Source organism: Lutjanus erythropterus, chromosome 8, assembly GCF_056507025.1.
Source record: "Lutjanus erythropterus isolate fLutEry1 chromosome 8, fLutEry1.hap2, whole genome shotgun sequence".
Lineage (NCBI taxonomy): Eukaryota > Metazoa > Chordata > Actinopteri > Lutjaniformes > Lutjanidae > Lutjanus > Lutjanus erythropterus.
This window is the reverse complement of record NC_139324.1, coordinates 5872817-5895424: the sequence shown is the minus strand read 5'-3', so window position 1 is coordinate 5895424 and position 22608 is coordinate 5872817. Positions and strand designations below refer to the sequence as shown.

At 40.1% G+C, this 22608-nt stretch overlaps 1 protein-coding gene across 2 annotated transcripts in view; it reads left to right on the top strand.

Annotated features, from left to right (window-relative positions):
- Positions 1 to 5505, top strand: part of sh3bp4a (SH3-domain binding protein 4a) — a 54620-nt gene extending 49115 nt beyond the window's left edge. For both annotated transcript variants that reach the window (XM_084724324.1, XM_084724325.1), the window contains exons 4-5: positions 2509 to 2697; positions 4154 to 5505. In XM_084724324.1, the coding sequence (XP_084580450.1) occupies positions 2509 to 2697; positions 4154 to 4378 (414 nt within the window). In that variant the 3' untranslated portion in view covers positions 4379 to 5505. The remainder of the gene's footprint in view (positions 1 to 2508; positions 2698 to 4153) is intronic.
- The last annotated feature ends 17103 nt before the right edge of the window (positions 5506 to 22608 follow it).

Here is a 22608-nt window from a genome sequence, read left to right as displayed (position 1 = left end):
AGATGTGTGTTTGTGTACGTGCCTGTGTGTCGTAAATGTGAATATGGTGCATGAATGATTGCCCTTGTATTTGCATGTATTACATTTGCATTTGCAAATTCCCTCTGAAGGGTTCCAGGTTGTGTCTGCTGTAGGAATAGACTCAGGTGAGTCTCCACAGTGTTTTCTTTTCCCATAAACACCAGTCGTCTGGGCAGAACTGATGGAGACGTTATAGAGGCTGATGGGAAGAGCTGGACTCCTGTCCAGGCTTGTTAGACCCAAACAAACAAGAGCCACATTGCTTCTCTCTCTCATTTTGTGCCTCACTAGCAGCGCGGCCTGAGGATGGACTGACCCAGATGTTTCTCTAATGTCAGCCCCTTGACAAACTAAGCCTAAATCATCAAATTTGTTGCCTTTATTGTACGTACTGGGAAGCACCATAGTGATATATGAGCAATATGAGGAAGAACTAGCAAATAATGGAATAAACACAAAGATAAAGGTACAAACAACAACATCAATAAGAAAAAAAATAAAAAATATAAGAGGAAAAAACTCTCAGTAAAAGCTTGGAAATATTATAAACCCTTTCATTCACACACAGCTCCACAGCAGTCCATCCATATATACATTCAAATATTCACTCAACCACCAAAAGCAGGTCACACAAGTTGCTTTGCATACCATTGGAGTTTGATGAATTCTAATAAGTTAGAGTACAAGTTAAATAAACAAATCAATTTCGTAAATATAATATAGCTGGAAGGAGAGAAACAAACCCTTGACATAAATAAATGGTACAACCCTGATGTTGTATAGTCTTAACTGTGACAGTATGAAGGTCTGTAATAGTGTTGTACCTATTGATGACTTTTCTAATCAGATATCCTACCCATTATTCCATCAATTACTCAAGTAACTGGATAAAAAATACTTTTGTTTATTAAAGAGCAATAGTAAATACACAAAAGACTTCTAAATGAGATGCTTGAACTTTTCTTTTTTAAGTACCTCCGATATCAGAGTATTACATTTCACAGTAAAATACAGCTAGCATCAGTGTTGTCTTTTCACTGCAACTCATCAAGATCCCTCACTCCTGCCTGCCAGGTATCTCAATCCATCTGATCACCCATCTGAGCCGGACTGGTGGTGCAGCTTTGTGGCCATTTGTTGTCCATCTTCCCTTCCTTTTTCTCCTCATATCCCCCTCTCATCCTCGCTCCTCCATCCCACTAACACTACATTGGGTGGAAGAGAGAATCAGAAAGCATCTAGTGATATAATGTCTTGATCATTTTGTGTGTGTGTGTGTGTGCGCAGAGAGACAGACTTTGCAATTTGACCAGGTTTTAGCCGGTCTAAGGCACAAGTGATTTTGACTCCAATGTGCAGTGGACAAGATGTCAAATGCACCTAGCCACGCCTTCATTTTACCTTTATTTTTGGACCTCTCTCCCATGGCCAGAAGTTCATTTGCTATCTTGCAAACGTGGCAAACATGACAACTGTGCCAGTGTGAGGTAGCAAAGCCACCGGGTGTAGGATGGGGCCCTGTGTGTTTTTCTTGATTTTTCAAAATGAGTTTTTCAACTCATAGGAATACATGTTTTGGAGGACCTAACGACTTTAGCCCATCTGAAGTTTTTTTCCCCAAGAACACCACCATGATAAAGTGTACAATACAATTTTTATCGGAATATTAAAAGACAAAGAAAAATGTAGACATAAAAATGTCCTTTATTAAATTGATGTGCACAGCATTTTTTGTCTGTATCAAATTTGTTTTTCCTTCAAACTTCTGATTTCCCCCTTTAATATAACAAAGTAAGAGTAGTCAGCCATGACCTAAGCATGTGCAGGACGTTGGCATGAATTGTCTTTGTATGTACAACTGCCCAACAAAAACAGTGCAGCAGTCAGTAACAGTCCATTTAAAATAGAAAATAATTAAGCATGTAATATCATGGTAGATATTATCACAGCCTGGTACGGTATTAAGACATCTGTATCTCATCATGGTAACACTGTTTATCAGTATTGGTTACCCGGTGTTTTCCTCCCCTCAGTTCAGATGTGATGTAAATCCTGAGTGTTGCTGTTGAAGCAACATTAGGTTCTTATTTGTGTTTCCACCAGAAAGCATCTGAAAAATGCACAAAGCTGAGATTTGCAGGGGGATTGTGGAGTTAGGCCATGGAAAATAACAGGGGATCAAGTCAGTGGAATGAAACCTGCACATGTACATTCATTAGTCTCTTTGTAGTGTGTGGTTTTAGTCAAAATTCACTGTCCTCTGCTCAGTTTGCATCTTCACTAGACTCCTTTTTAAAGATTCACTGTGGTCCTCTCTCGTACCCTGCCAGAGCTCATATCTGATTCTTCTTTACTATTCAGACTCCACATGTCTCCAGAATCCAGGATCTTAATCTCTACCACCCTCCACCCTTTCACACTGTGCGTTTCACCATTCTTTTATTTAGTTATGCCAGTCTGAGGCCCTCTTATGTCCTCTCTCTGCAGGCTCTGTTGAAGATGGACTGCCAGGGTCTCGTGGCCAGACTGGTCATGGACTTTGTCCTCCTGACCACGGCTGTGGAGGTGGCCGGACGCTGGAGGGAGCTGGCTGAAAGGCTCGCCAAGGTTTCACGCCAGCAGATGGACGCTTATGAGGCACCACATCGTGACAAGAACGGGGTGGTGGACAGTGAGGTACATGTTGTCTTAGGTTAAACATGGGGATGCTTTGTCTTTCAGGTTTAATAGGAATAAGAATCACTTTAACACTTTGTTTTCAGATCATTCTCAAGAAGTCTGGGGTAAATGCCAAAACAACAGGAAAATGCTTACAACCCCTTTTCACCTCATTTACTTTAGTAGTGGAGGGTAGTCAACTAAACTGCAATATCACCACCATCTGGTGTGCAGATCTTAAGTCTTAACCTTCAGTTCACTGTGGTGAGAATTAAGCAAGTCACAAGTGAGGTCATATGACAGCTTAAACATTTAGTCCAGTTAGAAGATAGTGGTCATGAAAAGTTAAGTTTTATTTCCCATATTGAAAACTTACAGATATTTGACTTTGTTTGGCAATCAATAGCAAAATTCCTAAATGAATGGAGAGTGGGGCTGTTTTTCAGGCCCTCGCACCTCTGTGCATGTCAGGACTTGCAACCACTGCAGCCTTGTTGCCAGACACCGACCAAATGACAAGGCTCTTAATTTTTAGAGGAGGAAGAAAGGATCCTGTCTCCACTAGGTGCCGCTACAGAATATTGTACTAATTATATGTCATATTCCAGTGTATCAAGTGTAAATCACATTGAAAATTTCATGTAAATCAAATGACTTTCACACAAGGTTTACTTCCTGTTGCCTGTAGGTGGCACTATGACTCATAATTGTCATGTAGATGTTTTGAGGCAGGGACTCATTAAATGTGAAGTTAAGTGAAGATTGGACAGTGTACACTCAGGTTACAACAACTTCCCGTTTTGTGGCAAAACAAAAAAAAATTTGCTTCCATTCCACAATGTTTGCCAAAAACTAAAGCTTTTCATAATGTTGGTTTGCAAATGTCTCTAGATTGCACACAGCAATTTGCAGTAGATCTGATCAGTTGTTTAGGAGGAGTTTGATTTCGGTGCTCAGGCCTTAATAATCAGAGAACTAATCAGGAGGTTGTATGTCCGGTCTGAGGACCTTACTGAAATGGCTGTTTTTTGTTTTGTATTGTTTTGTTTTTTAAAGTAACACACTTGACTCTCATTGCTCTCTTTCTGCCCTAATGAAGACTTGGTTGAGTTGAAACACATTGGCAGATCCATGATTGAATTAAGTTAATTAATTTAATAAAGTTTAGAATTATTATCAGAATGCCTCAGATCATTCCAGACATGAATTTCTTTGCATTTTTATTGTTAGTAAGTTGGACCATCAGTCTTTGTTCTATTTTTATGTTGTTTTTGGCTCCATCCTTGAAAAGCACCTGATACTTTGATTTTGTCATCTTTTGCACTACTACTACTTTTTGACCCTGAGCTGCACTCCCCATTTGTTCTTCAACATACATTATCAGTGTGCAGTGAAGTGGAAATCTGTTCTGCCAGAGTGAGGAGTGTTTAGACATGTCAGTGTCTCAGCAGATCATCGCTCTCTCTGTCTGCAGGCCATGTGGAAGCCAGCGTATGACTTCCTGGTCACGTGGGCCGCTCAGATCGGCGACAGCTACAGGGACGTGATCCAGGAGCTGCACATGGGTTTGGACAAGATGAAGAACCCCATCACCAAACGCTGGAAGCACCTGACGGGCACGCTCATCCTGGTCAACTGCCTGGACACCCTGCGGAGCTCCGCCTTCAGCCCCGCCGCTCAGGACGACTACGCCATCTAAACTCTCCATGTTAATCCTGCCGGCGTTTCCCCTACACCAATTCACCTCGCTCTCCTGGAGCATTTTAAAAGTTACACAGTTTAAAAATGCTGCATATCAGCTGTCTGCTCACTCTGAATGCCACTACTGCTGTCGTATGTTGTTTTGTTCCTGCAGTGCTGCCTTCAGCTCCTCGTTCCCGGGGGACCATTGCCGAGCTGCCCCCACGTCTCCGCGGCTGCCGGCCAAACAACACAGTGCTGTACGGAGCTCAAAGTATTCACAGAGACTCTTTTAATAGTTCCTGTCTTGCATAGTTATGTATTTTTGTACTCTTATTATGGCACAGCATTTTTTAAAGCAACACTTTGAAGCATTTGGTTAAGAACTGTGGATTGAACGCCAAGAAAGACACTTTTTCAAGAAAAGACACTTTTCAATATCGTATCCTTGTTACCGTAGCCTTGTCACATGTGTCAAATCTGTTCTATTTATTTGTACATGAAAGAGAAAAGTTTCTTTTTCCTCTTCTTCTTCAGGTTCTCTCTCCATGACTGTGTTTACATGCACAAATTATTCCAGTTTTTGTCCATATTCAGAAAAAGACAATATTCCTACAATATTCCTACTAAGTTGTTTACATGACGAACTCCAATTAATGTAATGATGCACATTACATTAAGCTAATCATTTGGCAATGAATCCTCTCAAAAAACTGTCTATAATTAAATTACATAACCTGCATTACTTCCAGAAGTTATCAGTACCTTTGTATATTTTTTGTGCCAATTAACAGGCCTGACATATTTAGCTGGCAGGAGTCACATGACTATAGAAACCAATGAGAGCCCAGGGTTCATACGTGTGCTGAAAATCCTTGAAACACTTGAATTTTAACCTGGTGTTTTCAAGGTTTGAAAAGTGCTTAAAACAGGTTGAACTTGCAATTGCATTCCTTCCAGAATAAATCAATACCTGATTGAATAGTTCCATTTTTAGAAAAAGAAATAACAGAATTGGATGACTATTAGCTCATAACATCTAATGTGATGAAGTGAATCATTTTGAGTCCAGGTATAAGAGTGTGTAATTTACCATAGCTGTAAGGTGCTGGAAAGGCTTGAAAATACACCTTGAGAACTGAAAAGAATTTTGATTGTTATTTGGAAAAATGCACACCCATTTAAAACATCAGTATGTGTATCATTAAAATTAAAAACATCTTTGGTGAGACGTCACATGTCTTTTGGCCAATCACATTCAAGATAACTGCATCATCTTCTTTTCTCTTTTAAATGTGAATGTGTACGAGGGATGTTAGCTTTGAGTGAGGCCATAGAAAAGAGGAAAGTCTTGTAACATAACCTATCAAATCTTTCCCAACCTGTTTAATTGAAAAGCATACCAGGTTGTTAGCACATCAGATAATGTTAACTTTGGTGAATTTTGTATTAACTTACAACATTAACGTTACTGTTTAGACACATTTTGCTGAGTTAAGGATAACTCCCACTGCATCCGTATTGTCATCCCATTTTAATGTCCTTCATTTTCGGAAGTGACAAGGGACAGAAAAACAAACACGTAATGAAATAAGACCCACTGGTGTTCTGGTTTAATGAGTGACCATGTTAACTGGTGACTCAGCAAAATAACTTGTAGTACTAGTGACGGTGTTAAACCGTATTTGGTGACCCATCAGATTCTGTGACCTGCAGTGAGGAAAAAGCACTCAGATCCTTTACTTAAATAAAAGAATTAAGACCATAATGTCAGAAATACTTCATTACAAGTACAAATCCTGCATTGAAAGTACCTTACTTAGTACTTTTTACTATGTACCAAGTGCAAAGCTAAAAGTAAAAGTAGTAATGTCTGCAGAAAACCTGAACAGAAGATGCACCAGAATGCTTTTACATGTTAAAATGACTCTGGGGTAGGGTGCCCCCCTGACTCCCCTACAGGGGAATGGTTTATCAACATGTCACCTTTTTCACCTGTTACGAGTTTGCAGGTCTGATTTTAAAGTTGAGTGTCACCCATTCTAACAGACGTCCTGCAGCACATCCAAAAACCTGTTGATATCTTTTGTGTGTTTCTACTTCTGACCAGAATTGTGGGGTTTTCTTTTATACACATAGCCTCCTCCCTGTTTACAGCCAGCTCTGTTTGGAAAGCTGGGATGGAGATGTGTGTCGCAGAAACCCCAACAGAGACACATATCCTGAATGCGCTGTACTTCCTAAGGATGCTAATAAAACCTGAATAATATTGACGTACTACACATGTCTTTATGGGAAAATGTTACATTTGAAATAAGGCCTAATTCAGAATATGCTGTTTACATGACTTGGATCAATTCGGAATATTGTCATATTCAGAATAATACTGGAAAATTTGTGTGCATGTAAACATAGTGGTCCTTCTCAGTTCAGAGATCCAAATATTCTTCTGTCAGTCTGCATTTTTTAAGACCAGGTCCTGAAGAAAAAATAATAATTTATTAATCCTGCACACCATGGTCTGATCAAGCTCTCCACTAGTGCCAAAACACTGAGTCAATTAATTGGATTTTCCTTTAACAAAAAATTAATCAACGACAGATGAAATTGTTAAATTGAATTATGGTTTGCATCAAGAATTTATAACACTGGTTCTTTGTAAACAAAATAATCTCAACCCAAGGGTAATTCACTCACTTGTTCTGGGGCTTTTGACCATATGACTTGGTATTCATCAGCAGATTCAGTTTGCTCTGCTGTCATGGAGTAACTGCAGATGTTGAGTCTTTCCATGACTCTGAGAACTTCCAGAGCCCCTTTCAGACATGCAGCCTAACCCTGAAATGTTCAAGAACATTTCCTGTGTGGGGTCATGTGTGAATGGGAGCACGGATCGATCTGTAACACTTCCAGTATAATACTGCTGTGTTGTGAATGAAAGCAGAAACATTACAGGGACAAGCACATAAAGGGTTATGTCTGTCTCATGAAAGATGCTTTCACATGCAGTGACTGAACACATCACAAAACTGGAGTCACAGTGTTCTTTAAAAGTTACTTTAAATATATCGAATGTGCTTCTGATTCTAGTACCTCACCAAGAGCATCAGACAGAACAAGGTCCCTATCCACCACGTCCACGTAAATAATCTTCCATCATGTACGCATACATCTAGTCTTCCCTAATCTTCCTCTATTAAATTTTATGGCGGTTGGCATCCATGACTGTTGTATTACAGCCTTCCATTGGTCTGTCCTTTGCCCATGTATTGCCATGACATGCTGAAAAGGCAGAAGATGAAAATGTTACTGAATGTAGCTGCGAAAAGCGAAAATCGCAGTGTCTGAAAGGTTATCCCAGTTTACATATCCCATTTAGTAAGAACTATGTGTGAAAGAGGCTCAGTCCTCCACGCTGACTTGTGCTGCCTTCAAAAGGGGTCGTCTTTTACTGTGTTCATGAGAAAAGTCCATATGAATCTTCCTCCCCTTGTGGCATTCACAATCTTCTAAATTGGAACTTTTCTGAAAGCTCAGAGTACATGAGTTGTGTACACAACTTCCCATTAGAGATGTACTGATTCCCTTTTTCGATTCCCATCCAATTCCAGTATCTGAATTTGGATATCTGCTGATACAGATATGATGCCAATACCAGCGCCCTTTTTTTTCCTTATGAGTAGTTGTCGTCGTCGTCGTCGTCGTCGTCGTCATCATCATCATCATCATCATCATCATCATCATCATCATCATCATCACATTACATGAGGCTGAAACTGAACCTATTCTGGAAAGCTTGTGTAGTTTGTATAATGTAACATTCAACCATTGTGGGGTGCTATAGGATTCTGGCTTCTCACATTCACGTGTGCCGCTGATAGGTGGAGAGACTGCATAATTTGCATGATTTCCCATGATGCATTGCTGAGAGTTAAAATTTTCTAGTTTCCCTTACATTACATACAAATACAGATTAGAAGTGAAAAACAATATTCAGACTGCTTAGGATCATGGTTACCAATGGAAAACACGTGGTGGTTTTGGATATAGATTGGAATGCAAATCAGTGTCAAGTACATTGCCTTACGCCAATATAGGGCCCTGCGATACTCACATTGGCTCAGATTGGTCCCATCTCTGTTGCCCATGTCATAAATACGAGTTCACATGTTCTATTTGGAGGCAGCATTAAACTATCTGCTGATGAGGACCATGGGATACAACAGAAAGTTCCAAAACAGCTGAGTTAAGTAGACCGTGAGTTGAGGTTGCCGTTTTTCATTAATCTGTTGATTGTTGTTTTAGATGAATGGATTGAAATAATTGTAATTTTCAGCCTTACCCTCCATATAACAACCAAACTTCAGCGACTCATTTCTTGACTCTTTGCTGTCTTCTGCCTGTGTTTCTTTTGTCAGATGTAAGTCCTTTTTACCAAAGCTTGCCAAAAATGAATACAGCTCCACACAGATGACCTTGTACAATGTTGAGACCACTGTTGTAAAGACACTGTCTGTCAAAGCTTCTGATTAGGTTTTGTCTGAGTACTGCATACTGTATAATGTGGTAGTAACACATCCAGTGGTGACTTTAAAAAACCTTTTTTGTGACTGCATACTTTTGTGGAAAAGAAATAAAATGTAAATATTTGTACACAACATTTGTCAGATTGTGCCTGCTTCTGGCTGCAGTCTGTTATAGAGATAATTTCCCTGTTAAAGCACACATCGACCAGAACATCGCAGTCAGGAGGTTTCCTTATCTGAAACAGGAGCAACAGGCCGTCATGTTTCGCGCGTTATCAGCGTTCTGTTGGAAGAAAACACCCTGAAAATACACCCTGTGAGAAAATGTGCAGGGTAAGGTTAACCAGATCGTGCAGGAGGAGGGAGGACATGGACAGAGAGAGTTCAGACCAGTTTCTCTTGGTGACCTCCAGCAGCGTGTCCGCTTATCTTCACGCTAACCTTGTCGTTTCATGTCTTCTGTGTAAAAGATCAAATCACTACAGCCTCAAAAATAGACTTACATTTTGATTCGGAGCCCGATTTATCTTACTTTCTTATCTTTCTGTTTCCCAGCAGCAGAGTTCTCCAGGAGGTAAAAAATAATCATGTTCTTTTATATTTTTAATCTACTGTGATTCTTACCTGTCCTGTGTATTACTCTGTTCTTTCTCGTGTTTGTCGATGATGAACTTGCAGCTTGGGTTTATGATTGTCTCACTCTCTCTTTCATCAGAGCATCTATTGTGGATCACAGTGCTTTTTAAACCTTTGAGTTAGTATTTTGCAGTCCTTCTTTTCCCACTTTTGTGAGAATAGCCAAAGACCCCACACTAGTTTGCAGCACTGAAGATGGGGGTGAGTAGGCGTCACCAATCCGCTCTAGTGAGCCACGTCTTGGTATATCCTGTTACTTCATATAACTGCCTCCCCTTGTTCATGGCTGGGAATGTCTTACTGCCTCTTCTCCAAGCTGTCTTTCCCAATATTCCCAATGAGCCAGCTACCTTTCCCCCAAAAATACTCTCTCCACTCTCCATGTGAGGGGTGAGCAGAGAGAGTCGCAGTCATCTGAGCACCCTGCTTCATTCCCCTGTTGAAAACAGTGACTCTTGACCTCTCAGAGTGTTGCTGCTACGGTAAATGCTCGCTCCATAACAAACAAATTGTTTGTCCTTAATGATCTAATTATGTCTAATAAATTAGACTTTCTGTTCCTGATACCTGACGGAGGACTATGGATGATGGCTCTCATTGTTCTGCTGTCCATGTCCATGTTGTTCTGTCCATGGTGGAGGACTTTCTGTGTTGGCACCACATGGCAGCAACAGCTTGAAATGTGAAGTTACTGTTGCACAGACAACGTGGTTAAGTGCCCTCTAGGTTGCCCTTCCAGTGGAGAAAATGCAATAGGCTTAACTTGACATGCCAGATGGTTTGTTACACAGAACCATCTGGGAAGTCATCCTCAGAAACTGTTTGGAAAAGGGCAAGCACTTTGAAAAAACACAGGTGGTTGGATGAACCATTTGTCTACCACATCTAACATGAGCTTCAACCAATCAGATCAAACAGCACAGCCAGTTAGTAAATCAGACTCTTGCTGAAGCCGGTTGGGAGAAGAGTGAAAACTTTCCCATGGAGAAAAGCCTTCAGTGTTGTTCTTTGCTTGTCTTTCAATGAAGAAACACTCCAGTTCTGATATAACAGATGCTATCGCAGTATCTACCCAAACCTCTTCAGGAGCCACCATTGTTTGTTAAAGACATGTAGCTTTCATGGACGCTCCTCACTGTCGTCATACCTAAAACCATGTCTGTAGCTGCCAGGAGTCACACCTAGGATGCTTTTGGTGTGGACACAAAACCAGGTAACTTGAAGCCTGGTGAGATTCTTTTGTGATTGTGTGATTTCACAATCTTCTGAATCAAGCTGCCCAACGTGCTAGAAAATAAATTGGTGTCTACATGCCCAGAAATGCTTGAAAAATCTGTGTTTAGGGTGTATAGTTCCCTGTGTGTTATTGTCACAGACAGCCTGAGTACGCCACTGTAGCCTGATGGTAGTAAAGTTGTCAGAACTGGATGTCTTATTAGTCCCTTGCAGGGTTGAAAAGTTTGCTCATTGGTCGTTGACTACAGTAGCTCTAGATCTTAATTTGAGTAAAACTGAAAAAAGACAGTGTCTCTGTTAGAGGAGACGGGGAAGACCTGCTTCTTTACTCTGATAATTAGGAGGATTTCTACATCAAATCGTCTGTAACTTTTCAGGCTTATTTTCTCTTCGTCACTCTCTCTTCCCATCCCTCTCCTTCCTTTTTTCTGCTTTTCGCTTTCTGTGTCGCTAAAGCAAGCAGACCTTAATTAAATACACAGATTAATGGAGGAGAAAAAAGGAGCCAAAAGGAGTGGAATTAATTACAGCAGAGTATGGGCTGACATGCTTCAAATCCCAGCCTGGAGTGCTGGTAATGAGCTCCCCCAGGGTGACAGGGCTCACAGAACAGCACACAGCTCTGTACTCAGCTTCAAAATCCAGGGATAATCTGTACAAAGAGGGGACTCAGGGGCCGCTCATTCGACATGTTGACTTTTCATTGTCATCCAACATGTCCATGCTGTTATATCCCTGATATTTGGCTTGTTATCTGTATGCTAATTTGGTTTAAGGCCTGAGTTTCCAAAGAATTGTAAATATTCTACTTGAAAATCATGCTGTTGTCATAAATGAGTGGATTATAGTTCAAGCCTCATAAATACCTGCAGGTCTCACTTTGTACACAGGCACAGATCACAATGGAAAACTGAAAATGAATAATCTCCCCATTTCTTTGTCCTGAATCACTGTGCTTCCACACCCCAGACGTTTTTATAAGGGGTGAGGTCTCCATGTGTCTGGCTCCCTGTCTGCTCCCGCTCACTGACTGATGTATTTCCATTTCCATAATGCTGTTTCTAAATTTGTCCCTTTGTGGTGACCGAGCATGAAGCAGGAAATCAAAGTTCCCCGGAAATGCAGAGAGGCCATGCAGAAGCACACAACTTGCTTTTCATCTTCAAATCAGTTTGAAATGTGATAGGAACACTGGGACAACGTAAATGTGCCAAAATGTTGCATAAATCTTACAAACTTTAAAAATATCTGTAATTACATCAGGAATGCCATATTCTATTGTTCATATCTTGCACAATGTTACAGGCAAACTATGACAATGTGGCACACATTAGTGCATAACACTACATGTAGAATGAAGAGGCTTTTAAATCTGCAATAACATTTTATAGCCACTTGTGGGCAGAAGAAACAAGCTGTGAATACAACACTGACATATCATCATCTTTTTAAGGTCCAGTGTGTAGGATCTATTGTCAGAATATGGCAGAAATGGAGTATAAGATAAGTAAGCATGGTTTCATTGGTGTTTAATTGCCCAAAAATAAGAATTGTTAAAATAAGTCATTTATATCTACAGAGGATGTGAGGGGTCTTCCACAGAGGAGGCCATGTTGCACCGTGCGCTGCTCCTGCACCCTACAGAAGCAAGATTTTGGATTCACCAAATAACTCATTCCTCTTTAAGAGTCATTCAAAAAGAATGATTGGTTTGTGAATCTAACATCTCTAGGCGAGATAAGAGACAGTATCGCTGGAGGTCCAGGGCCTTGTAAATGAGTTCAACTCACAGCCAATCACCTTCCCTGCAGGGCGAAGTCTTCCTGTTAGCGGCAGCAGTGTACCAGATAGTGATGGCGGGGCTGCACCTTGAGGTCCTGGGTGATGATGGTGGAGTCATACTGGGCGATGGTTGTGGATTTCAGAAAGTGAACGGCCCCAACTGTCCCCATCTCCACTGTATTTAGACTGTTGAGCTCCATATTGTTTTGTCTTCACCAGGGGCCTGTTAAAACTGTATAGGATTAAACATCATAAATTAAAAGGGAAATTTCTTTATTTTAATTTTTTGAGATTAATCAATTTATTTTGTATTCATAATCTGTAATCACTTTAATCAGCACATGAAGCTCTGATATCTATGCACTCCTGCCATTACTATTTTGCAGGAATTATAAAGGACACAATTGAATGTAATACCCCTTTTTTGGGTTTACCTTTCATACCACACTAATTTTTTAAAATAATCTTTTTATTATTTTTAGCAATAAAAGGTAGTTTAATAGGACTGGTGAGAGGATGTGGGAAGGATGGGATGAGGGATGAGGAGGAATGCTTGGGGTTGAGGAGAGGGATGAAGGAGGTTTTGGGCTGGGGATGAATGGGGGCTGGCTAGGATCATGGTTTGGCTGGAGTGGCTTAGAAACCCAAGGCCGAGACTCAGGGTGGGGCCACGTCTTGATGAACTTTGATGCCTTATCATCCCCTTGCATGTCCTGTAAGGAAAAGAAGAAATACTTAGATGGAAGTATTAACCCAGACGCTCACGTCTTTGATGGTGGGAGCAAACTGAAGCACCTGGCGGAGAACGTGCAAAGTCCTCGCAGAAGGAACCTGAGATGGCTGAGGATGAACGTGGGACTTTCTTGCTGTGGGGCCACAGTGCTGACAAATGAGCTGCCATGATCCCTGCAAGGGGAGAGGAGAAGAACAAGAGGTGGGGGAAAGGTTTGTAAGAACTGAGACAACTGGGAGAGATGGGTTGGACACACTTATAGAGGTATGTACAGGTGGTTGAATAACAGAGGTGAAATGTGGTGCACCTTTGCCAGGATAGGGAAGATTCCTTTAAAATGTATTCAGACACAGTTACTAATTACCTGTTAAACAATGTAGTGAGTGACATAATCACAATATTAAAATAATGTAACTTCATAATTTTCAGTTACTTTTGGATTCTTTAGCATACTATAATGTTTTTAGGGCTGCAAATGACGATTATTTTGATGATTAATGAAAATTTAATCAGTCACTTATTTTCTCAATTAATCGATTAGTTGTTTGATCAACATTTTCAGACATTTTATGAACCAAAGTCCAGGATGACGGATTTTTGACTTTTTTCTTAAAAAAGACACAAAACAATTAATTGATCATCAGCATAGCTGCAGATTAATTTAATAGTTGATTAGTTATAGACTGTGTGTTTTATGTTTGTTCTAATCCTACTAATAATCCCCATTTTTACCATAATGTATCTGTAATCTGATTACATCTTTATCTGTAACTAATGGAATACAGTTATCATTTTTTTGTATCCAGATTATATCCTGCTACATGTAATCTTTTACTCCCCGACCTTGATCTTTGCGAACGTCATGTAACACTGTGAATCATCAGTGAAATATCCCTGCTAATATTCATTCATACTGACTGCATGAAGACGATCGAGGCAAATGCTGAGAGGATTGAAGTATAAAACCAGAAATTTCACACAGTGTGAAATCGATATTCTTGTTGGGGAGGCTGAGGTAAGAAAGATGTTATTTGGTGGACACAGTGGACACATAATGACCCTTAAAACAGACATTTCACAACTCAAAAAGAAAGCAACAATTCTCCTGTCTGCCCAGCAGAGCACAGAACTCCATCCACTGCTCAGACCGCTCTGAACGTACACGCTTTATTCACTGTGCAGTCCCCTCATGACTTCAACACCATCTGTACATCCTACACCCCTGCATTAATTCTTCCTGGATATCCAAACAACGAGCTCAGCCACAGCACAGATAAAATTCAGAGGAGTGCAGAGAAGAGTGCATTTTCCTCAGCAGGTCTCGAGGACCATATATAAATCACGACACCAGAATGTTAAACAGCGCTACAATACTATTATTAAAAAACAACACTCGATGCCTCTTTTACCACAGCAAAAAGAAAAAATCCAGGCACACAAAAGACTTACAGATATTTTTTCCTTTCTTTTAGAAGTAACAACCTGCACACAGTGCTGGTACAGAGAAAAACACTGATCACTGGCTGAGTTTGCTGCAAGCTAAATTTCAGGCAGGACAATAAAGACTTTTAAAGCTTCGGTACTTTTTGATATTTCAGATTTCTTCCATTAGTACCCTGTCATGCAATACACTTTGCACACTATGTGCCTTGTGTACTGCATGAATTTCGACAGTATAGTGCACTATGACAAAGAGCATTGAACTGCATATTAGTGCTGTCTGAAATCGAGGACGGGCCGTTGTGCCGATCGCAGCTTCTTCTTCCTCGTAGGTGAACTGAAGCTGGGTGGAGCTTCACTACCACCCGCCAAAACATCTACTGGCTTGTTTTTTCATTTGTGTTCAATTTCACTTCATTCAACATGAACATCCTTTCAGTTTCATTTGCTTTTGTTTGCATTCTGTTTCTCAGGAAGTTAAAAATATGCCATCATCTCCATCGATGACAGGTCGGCCCTCCCTCTTCCCACCGGCTGAAAAAGCACAATATGTTGATTTATATTTGACTTGTGGTGACGTCAAGTCAGTAACACACAGCTTAACCACACTTTATTATTATTTCTCAATGAAAACCAGTCCAAAGGGTTTGTGGAAAAAGTAGAAGAACACAGGAGATATAAGAAAGTAACATACACCTTATTTTGTGCGTACACAGCATTTATAAATGAGGCCAGCAGAGAGTCAAACTCCCACCTGTAGGCAGACTCATCTCCATCAGAGATGAGCCCGCTGATATTTAATCCAGTCAGCGTGAAATACCACCAAACCCATTTTCTAACGCAACAATGACAGCTTAGTCAAAACTAATTGATTCTGGACAGACTTGACATTTCTCTGCTGGGTATGTCTGCCGCTGTTTAATTGTTGCTTCACAGGAAGTGTGTTCTGAGTTTGTCACGCCACAGAAACGTGTTATTAACCACCCAGCCAAATTTGAATGATTAAAATAATCACTAAATATATAAAATTAGGTCTCAAAATCATGAAATAAAGTAGCAGTTTTCTCTGTTTTGAAACATGGGGGGCGTGTCCGCTCCGCTGTCTCAGTGTCAAACACCACTACAGCATGAAAACCACCTGAAACATGGACGCGCCGTCCAGCAGCTTTATTGAACATGTCCAGACATGTTTGAGCCACCAGAGTCAGAGGACGGTGACAAGATGGTTTTTTTTTTTTCTTCTGTATCTGGTTGTTGGAACTGAAGTGAACTGAAGTGAACTGCTGGACTGATTTGGACTGAGAGAGTCACTGAAGGTAACTGACCGTGGAAGGTGATGCGAGGGGGGCGGTATTGTTTGGTGTCTGTTGGTGACATGCCGGAGTCATGATTCCCCAACACTGAGTCATGTTTCAGGTCCGACCAAAAAATCCTGAACACAGAAATTGTCAACAATAGTATAACAGCCTAACTCCATAATTTAGTACTGCATAGTTCTTGGCATTTTCACCAACTATTTTCTAACACGTAAAGGAAAAAGGGAGTTTTTGTTCTGAACATCTTATACAATCACTTTAACATGCTTCCATTTTATCTGAACTTTCTACAGTTTTCTTACCAGCTGAATGTGAACAAAGTGGTGAAAGAATGAAACCGGCCGTCTCTGACACGATGATTGTGGTGTTTTATTTTTCCATGAAGAGCGATGGCTCCTCCTGTCAACAGCTGCAGCCCAAAGGTCAATTTAACTTGAGCTGAGACTGTGGCGAACGCTCTGACGTCCCGGCCGCTGAAGACGAGCCCAGTGTAATCGGAGTCATTTTTATCATTGTGTTGTCATTTCACCGTGGCAGCTATCAGCGGTGCCAAGAAAAGGTCAACGTCTGCATGAACCGCTCAGCCCGAGCCTCGCAGGCACTTAATGGAACCATTTTCTTCTGTCTCTAAAAATTTACCCTGAAAAATAGGACCAGATCGCTGCTCTCTTGTCTTCTCTGGAGGTGAGTTTTGGCAGTATCCCCCATCATATGAAACTTGTTTAAACATGTTAATGCTGCTTAGACTGGTCAACCTGTATGGAAGCAAAATCAGGACAATCACAAGATATAAAAGATGCTCACCTGCCATTTTATAAACCAAAGGGATCAATTCATGCACATTTCTCTGTCAGGCTGCATCACAGATAGACCCCAGATTAATAAGCCACTGGATGACAAGTGACAAGACGTAGGCCTGAGCCTTTTTTTTTTCTCATTTTTAGGTCGCCTGATCTCTGAGTGTAAAAATGCTTGTAAAACCTCAGCCTTGTCCTGCACAATCATCTTCTAACATCCTTTTTTTTTAGGACAACCGTGGGTATCAGAATATGTAAGCTGCAGTGACGTCACATGAATGTATAAATAGTTATATGACCATAAAGATAAAAGTAAAAACAAACTGGAAATTGAATCATAACATACAGAGAAAGTCTTGGAACAAAGTTTTTGGCATTTGAATATTGTTCTGCTAAGTCTTGGTAATCAGGGGGAAAAAGCCACAACACTCAACACAACACACAGCAAAAACTATACCAGGTGAGTCCATACGAGACTCACCTGCTCATGTCAGCCTGAGCAGAGACTGGCACAGGTACCTGGTCACTATGCGCCCTGGCAGAACAGACCACTCCTCCACTCCTTCATGAAGGCCCTGTGCATCAGGGGGACTGTCTTATTGTCCTGCAGCAGAGGTGCCAGGCTCTTCATCACTGTAAAACAACAAAAACAAAAAATAAATAAATATGAGATCATATATAACAACCCAGTAAGTGTTTCTGTATTCACATCTCATATGAAACCTGCATAGCTATTCTACACACACTGTGTGCTGAGCAAAGCTTACAGAGAAATAGCCCAACTCCCAAAAGGCAAAACATCCTGTGTTCATGCAACACCTTTGTGCTGGAATGTGTGTGTATTCATTTTTTTTTCCCTTTTGCATGCCTGTACAAATAAGCACCAAATATACAAATAGGTAGAAAACCAATGTACGTATCTTCATGCCTTCATATTGACTTCATTCATTTCATTTCACACATACTAAAAATAGATATAGGCCACTTGCTCTTCAGCTGTTCAGGTGCTTTTTGTAAACCAACACAACATCTGTGAGAACTAATAAAGACATCTTAAACATAACTGACTGAATGACACTCAGACAACAGTGAAAAACATTCATAAAGACTCAAAATCCACTGATCAAATTTCCATGAACTTTGCTGTGTATATTCATGCTCCTCAGAGGATGAACACTAATGTGTAATGTTTAAATGATGGGAAATTAGTTTTGAAAATCTCAGGGTAAAAGCAGAAACAGATTTTAGAAACACAATTTATCTGTTTCTGACTTATCTGTTATTTCTTTTTTCATTTTTCTTCTTCTTCTTTTTTTTTTTTTTTTACTCAGCTGAACTTCCTAAACTTTCTTTTCCCTGCAGTTCTTTCTTTTTTGGGTGATGAGGGATATGCATGAAAAGTGGTTGCAAAAACACACATTCTTAAATACAGATACTTGTGTAAAGAAAAGACTCTAGTAAGAGCAGAATTAATGATTCAGCTTCTTTACTCGCCCTGCCCTGCACTGCCCTCCCTCCCTTTCTCATTTTCAGCCTTGAGGTAACAAATGAACAAATAAATAAATAAATAAAGAAATATGCGTTGTGTTTGTCCTGGCCTGTCTGCACTGTGCACACTCATCACAGACAGCCCACATCTGGATGATGGTCCAGCCTTCAGCTGTGCAAGGAAGAAAATGGAGATTAAAGAAGGAAAAAAAGAGCTCAATACAGAAGTGTATTGTCTTACATTAAAATGCCGTTTTGTGTAGATGTTTCATGTGTTGTAGCACTTAAGAAGCAATAAAGCAACATAATGATGCTACCACAGCTGCTCTCCCTGACCAGTCTCAGTGATGTTTCATGTTTATACCTGCAGTCAGAACGTGACTTAGAGTTATGTTGTGTGCACTGCTTTTAGTAATGCATCACAACCGATTAATAATTTATCTAATAATTTATCTTATAACCAGGCTAACTTTGAACTTATGTACAGCTGGTGCAACAGGCTGTTGCAGTTGTTTGTTCTTCTCTGCAGATACATGTTTTCACTTGTAACAGGCTCATATTTACTTTGCAACTGTCCAGATGCTCTGAGGAAATAACGCAGAAGTCTCCAGCTGCTGAAGACACATCTGATGACAGACCACAGTTTCACCAGACGTCTTTTCTCTGCTGTCAGTGTCCCTATCTGTGACTGAAAGACATAACAAGAAGAAACAGACAGACATCTTTCATGTCATTGTCATTTTGTTACATGTATTGTGTGTGATGGATACAACAAGGAATTTTTATTTTTTTCTATTTGTTATTGTCCCATCCATGTCAGTTGAAATCAGTCTTGATGTTGAGAAGGCAGCAAACCAAAGAAACAAACCTGTTTGAAAATGTTAAAATCAGGTGATGAGTCACGTTTCCTTCAGCACTGGAACCTTTTCAGATGTGACAAAAGTACTCAAATTCTGTACTCAAGCAGAGGTGTAGGTACTTGTCTAAAAAAAAACACTCAAAGTTGAAGTACTGATCCAACTTCTTTGCTCAAGTAACACTCAAAGTATAAAGGTATAAAGTCGCCCTCTGAAGGACATTTCCAGCTGCTGTTTCTGTGCAAAGTTAACTGAACCTCACCTTTTCTTTCTTTTTTAAAGATTCAGTATGTAGGGAGCACACGCTACCAACCAAGCTACAGGGGCGTCCCCCCTCACCTTTTCTTTTATGTAGACTTTTGTCTCATTCTGTTTTTTTTCTTGTTACGCAGTTTTAATCTTGTTAGGTCTATTGTGTAGTTTTTTGTCTTGTTATGTCTTTTTTTTCTTGTTCTGTTGTTTTCAACTTGTTAGGTCTTTTATGTAGTTTTTTGTCTTGTTAGGTTTTTTTTTGTCTTCTTACATCATTTTCATCTTGTTACATCTTTTACATATTTTTTTGTCTTCTGACATCTTTTTTGTGTTGTTTTGTTGTTTTCATCTTTCATATTCATCACCATCATGTCCTTTATGCAGTGTTTCATCTTGTTACATCATTTTCACCCTGTTATGTCTTTTTCATATTGTTATGTCTTTTATGTAGCTTTTTGTCTTGCTACGTCTTTTACAAAACAATAAGTATAATCAATAATTCCATTCAAATGCAGTAAAACTAAAGTAATGAGCAGTTTTGAGTATGTAAAGAGTAAAAAGTACAGATATTTGTGTTCAAATGAAGTGAGTAAAAGTTGTCAGAAAAATAATTACACAAGAAAAGTACAGAAACAAAGTACTTGTACTTGATTACTTCCCACCTGTGTGCATGAATAAAAGCAGGTGGATAGTGTTTTTCTGCAGCAGGAGGTTGTGTCTCTGCTGACAGGAGCAGAACAGGAGCGTGTTTGTTCTCAGAGCAGCTCTCTGATGAGAGAGGTGAGGAAGATCGAAACCTGGCAGGGAGGCCAGCTCTCTCTGTGTACTCAGCACTGTCAGCCCCCTCCCCGAACCAAACCCTCCTCTGTGTGTGTGTGTCCACAGTCCACTCACTCAACCCTTTGTGTGTGTGTGTGTGTGTGTGTGCACACTAAACACACTCAGGTTTGAGGGTTTGTGGGGGAGATAAGGAGCTCCAACAAACAGCAGCATGCAGAGCCAAAGGAAAGGCGCCGACACACTCACAGAGCTCAGCGAGCGGACGTATGATGGATGGAGACAGGAGGCAGAGGCCAAGACCCGCTCCGTGTTTACATGACACACAGGTGCAACAGACGCCCAGACAAACACAACATGCTCAGGTGATGTTACAGATATCTTTAAACCAAGGCTTCACAAACATTTTCACTGAGATGCAACATCTACATTTCTAAACCACTGACTTCATTTTCTGCTGCCAAAACAGTGTCTCTTGAAAGTCTCTTCTTTCCAGGAAAATTCATTTGACTTGCCCTGACACTGAGAAGGCTTCATTTGGAGACGTCTGTCATTTGATCATTTTGAAAGGGACAGATCTAGTGCTATTTATACATCAGTTTTTTTTGTTTTTATTTTTTAACAATGATTCACACTTAATAAGCTTTTTTTTAAAAAAACAAAACCAATTCAGTGTTAGTAGGGAAGTTAGCCTTCAAAGCTTTCTGCTGGCAAGACCCCCTCGGTTTGTTTTGGTGAGGGGGTGTTTGTTGTTTATTTGCATATAGTGTGAGGAATGGAAACAACCATGGCAAATTCTTCATCATTTCTACCTTCTTGGAAATTTGGGATTAAATTCAACACATCAAGATATTTCCTTCCTTGTAAAAAACACTGTTGCTGAGAGGAGCAGGCAGAAGGGTCCATGGTGCGCTAGGACGCCCACTTTTTCTTTCTCTGACTGTCATTAATGAAAAAAAAAAGAAAAAAAGACAGCCATGTCTAAACTTGTACTCTCAATTTACAAATCTGTGTGCATGGTTTTGCATTTCGTGCAATTTGCAATTCTTCTGTACATGTACTGCAAACCTCTAGAAAGATGCCATAATTCAAAACTGCAAAAAAGAAAGGCTTTGAAAGGTTAAAACTGTTTGAAAACCAGTTTTTAGACGATATTCACAAGGTTTCAAACCTGAAAACGTAATACACTGGGAGAACAATGACAAAATTGAAAATCTAAGGATGTGTTGGAGAAACACTGAAAAAATGTGCTGCAATTGGAAAGAAAATTTCAAAAAAATGTTGCAGAGATTTCAATTTATTTGTCTATCAGAAGTTTTGATCTGTAAAAAAGTTTCAATCCTGAAAAACCTTGCAAGCTTTTCAAGACAGTTTCAAAATTCCAAAGCTTCTTTTCTGTTTTGAATTAAGGTGTTATATAATCCCAGCAGTTTGTCTTTCCTCCTAGAAGGACACATAGAAGCGTACAATAAAACCACTATAAATCCACTACAAATCAAAGTTACAAAAATAAAAATGTTTTCTGAGCTGACTGTTCTGTGGTTAAGGTTTGGGTAGGTTTAGGCACAAAAACAGCTTGTTGGGGGTTAGAGAAAGCTCATGGTCACTACCACAATCAAAAATCTATTAATGAAGCTTAATGTAGCATAAGACTGTGTGATATTTTTTTTTGTCTAGCTGTGTTTGTATTCAGCATTTTACTTAAATGTCATTTTCAGTATTTTTGAGTCAGTCACTCAACACTAGGTCTGTACAGAGAAGTACTTTCAGAAAACTACAGATGTTTCAGTAACAGTATTAGTTTCAGTAACATGGTGTCGGTGCCAAATCATTGCAAAACTGCCCCTGAAGTGCCTCACAGCGCTCCAGGGGACAGAGAGCATTGAATCGCAACATGTTCTGCAAAGAGTCCCTCGTCTCAGACAAGAGGTTTGGACCTTTCCTGGAGTTTTAGGATGTGGTGTCGTGACCAGGTTGTGAGGGTAAAACTAGAAAGGGGCAGCACAGCTTGTCCGGCTTTCTCATTGCCAAGATGACGGACAGAATATATCACTTTTTACGGGGGACACCTCAGTGTCCAAACTGATTCCATCTCAGTGAATATGACCTTATTCTTTACCCCATTCTTTCTCTCTTTTTGACAACAGATAACGGCACTGTGGGTGACGTTAGCCGTTTGTCTCCAAGGAAACCTCGTCGGTTTGAAACCTACCCGGTTTGAAGGAGGATGGGCTTGCCAGAGATAAGGACATTTCATCAGCCTAACACTGGAGACCAGCTTAAGAACACTCTGCCTTTTATCAGTGGCAAGCAACAGAACTGAACATTTCACCATCTATCATGATTGCTTTTATCAAACTTATCTTTCCTCACAATCTCAGTCTGACATATTAGAATTCACAATTCAAA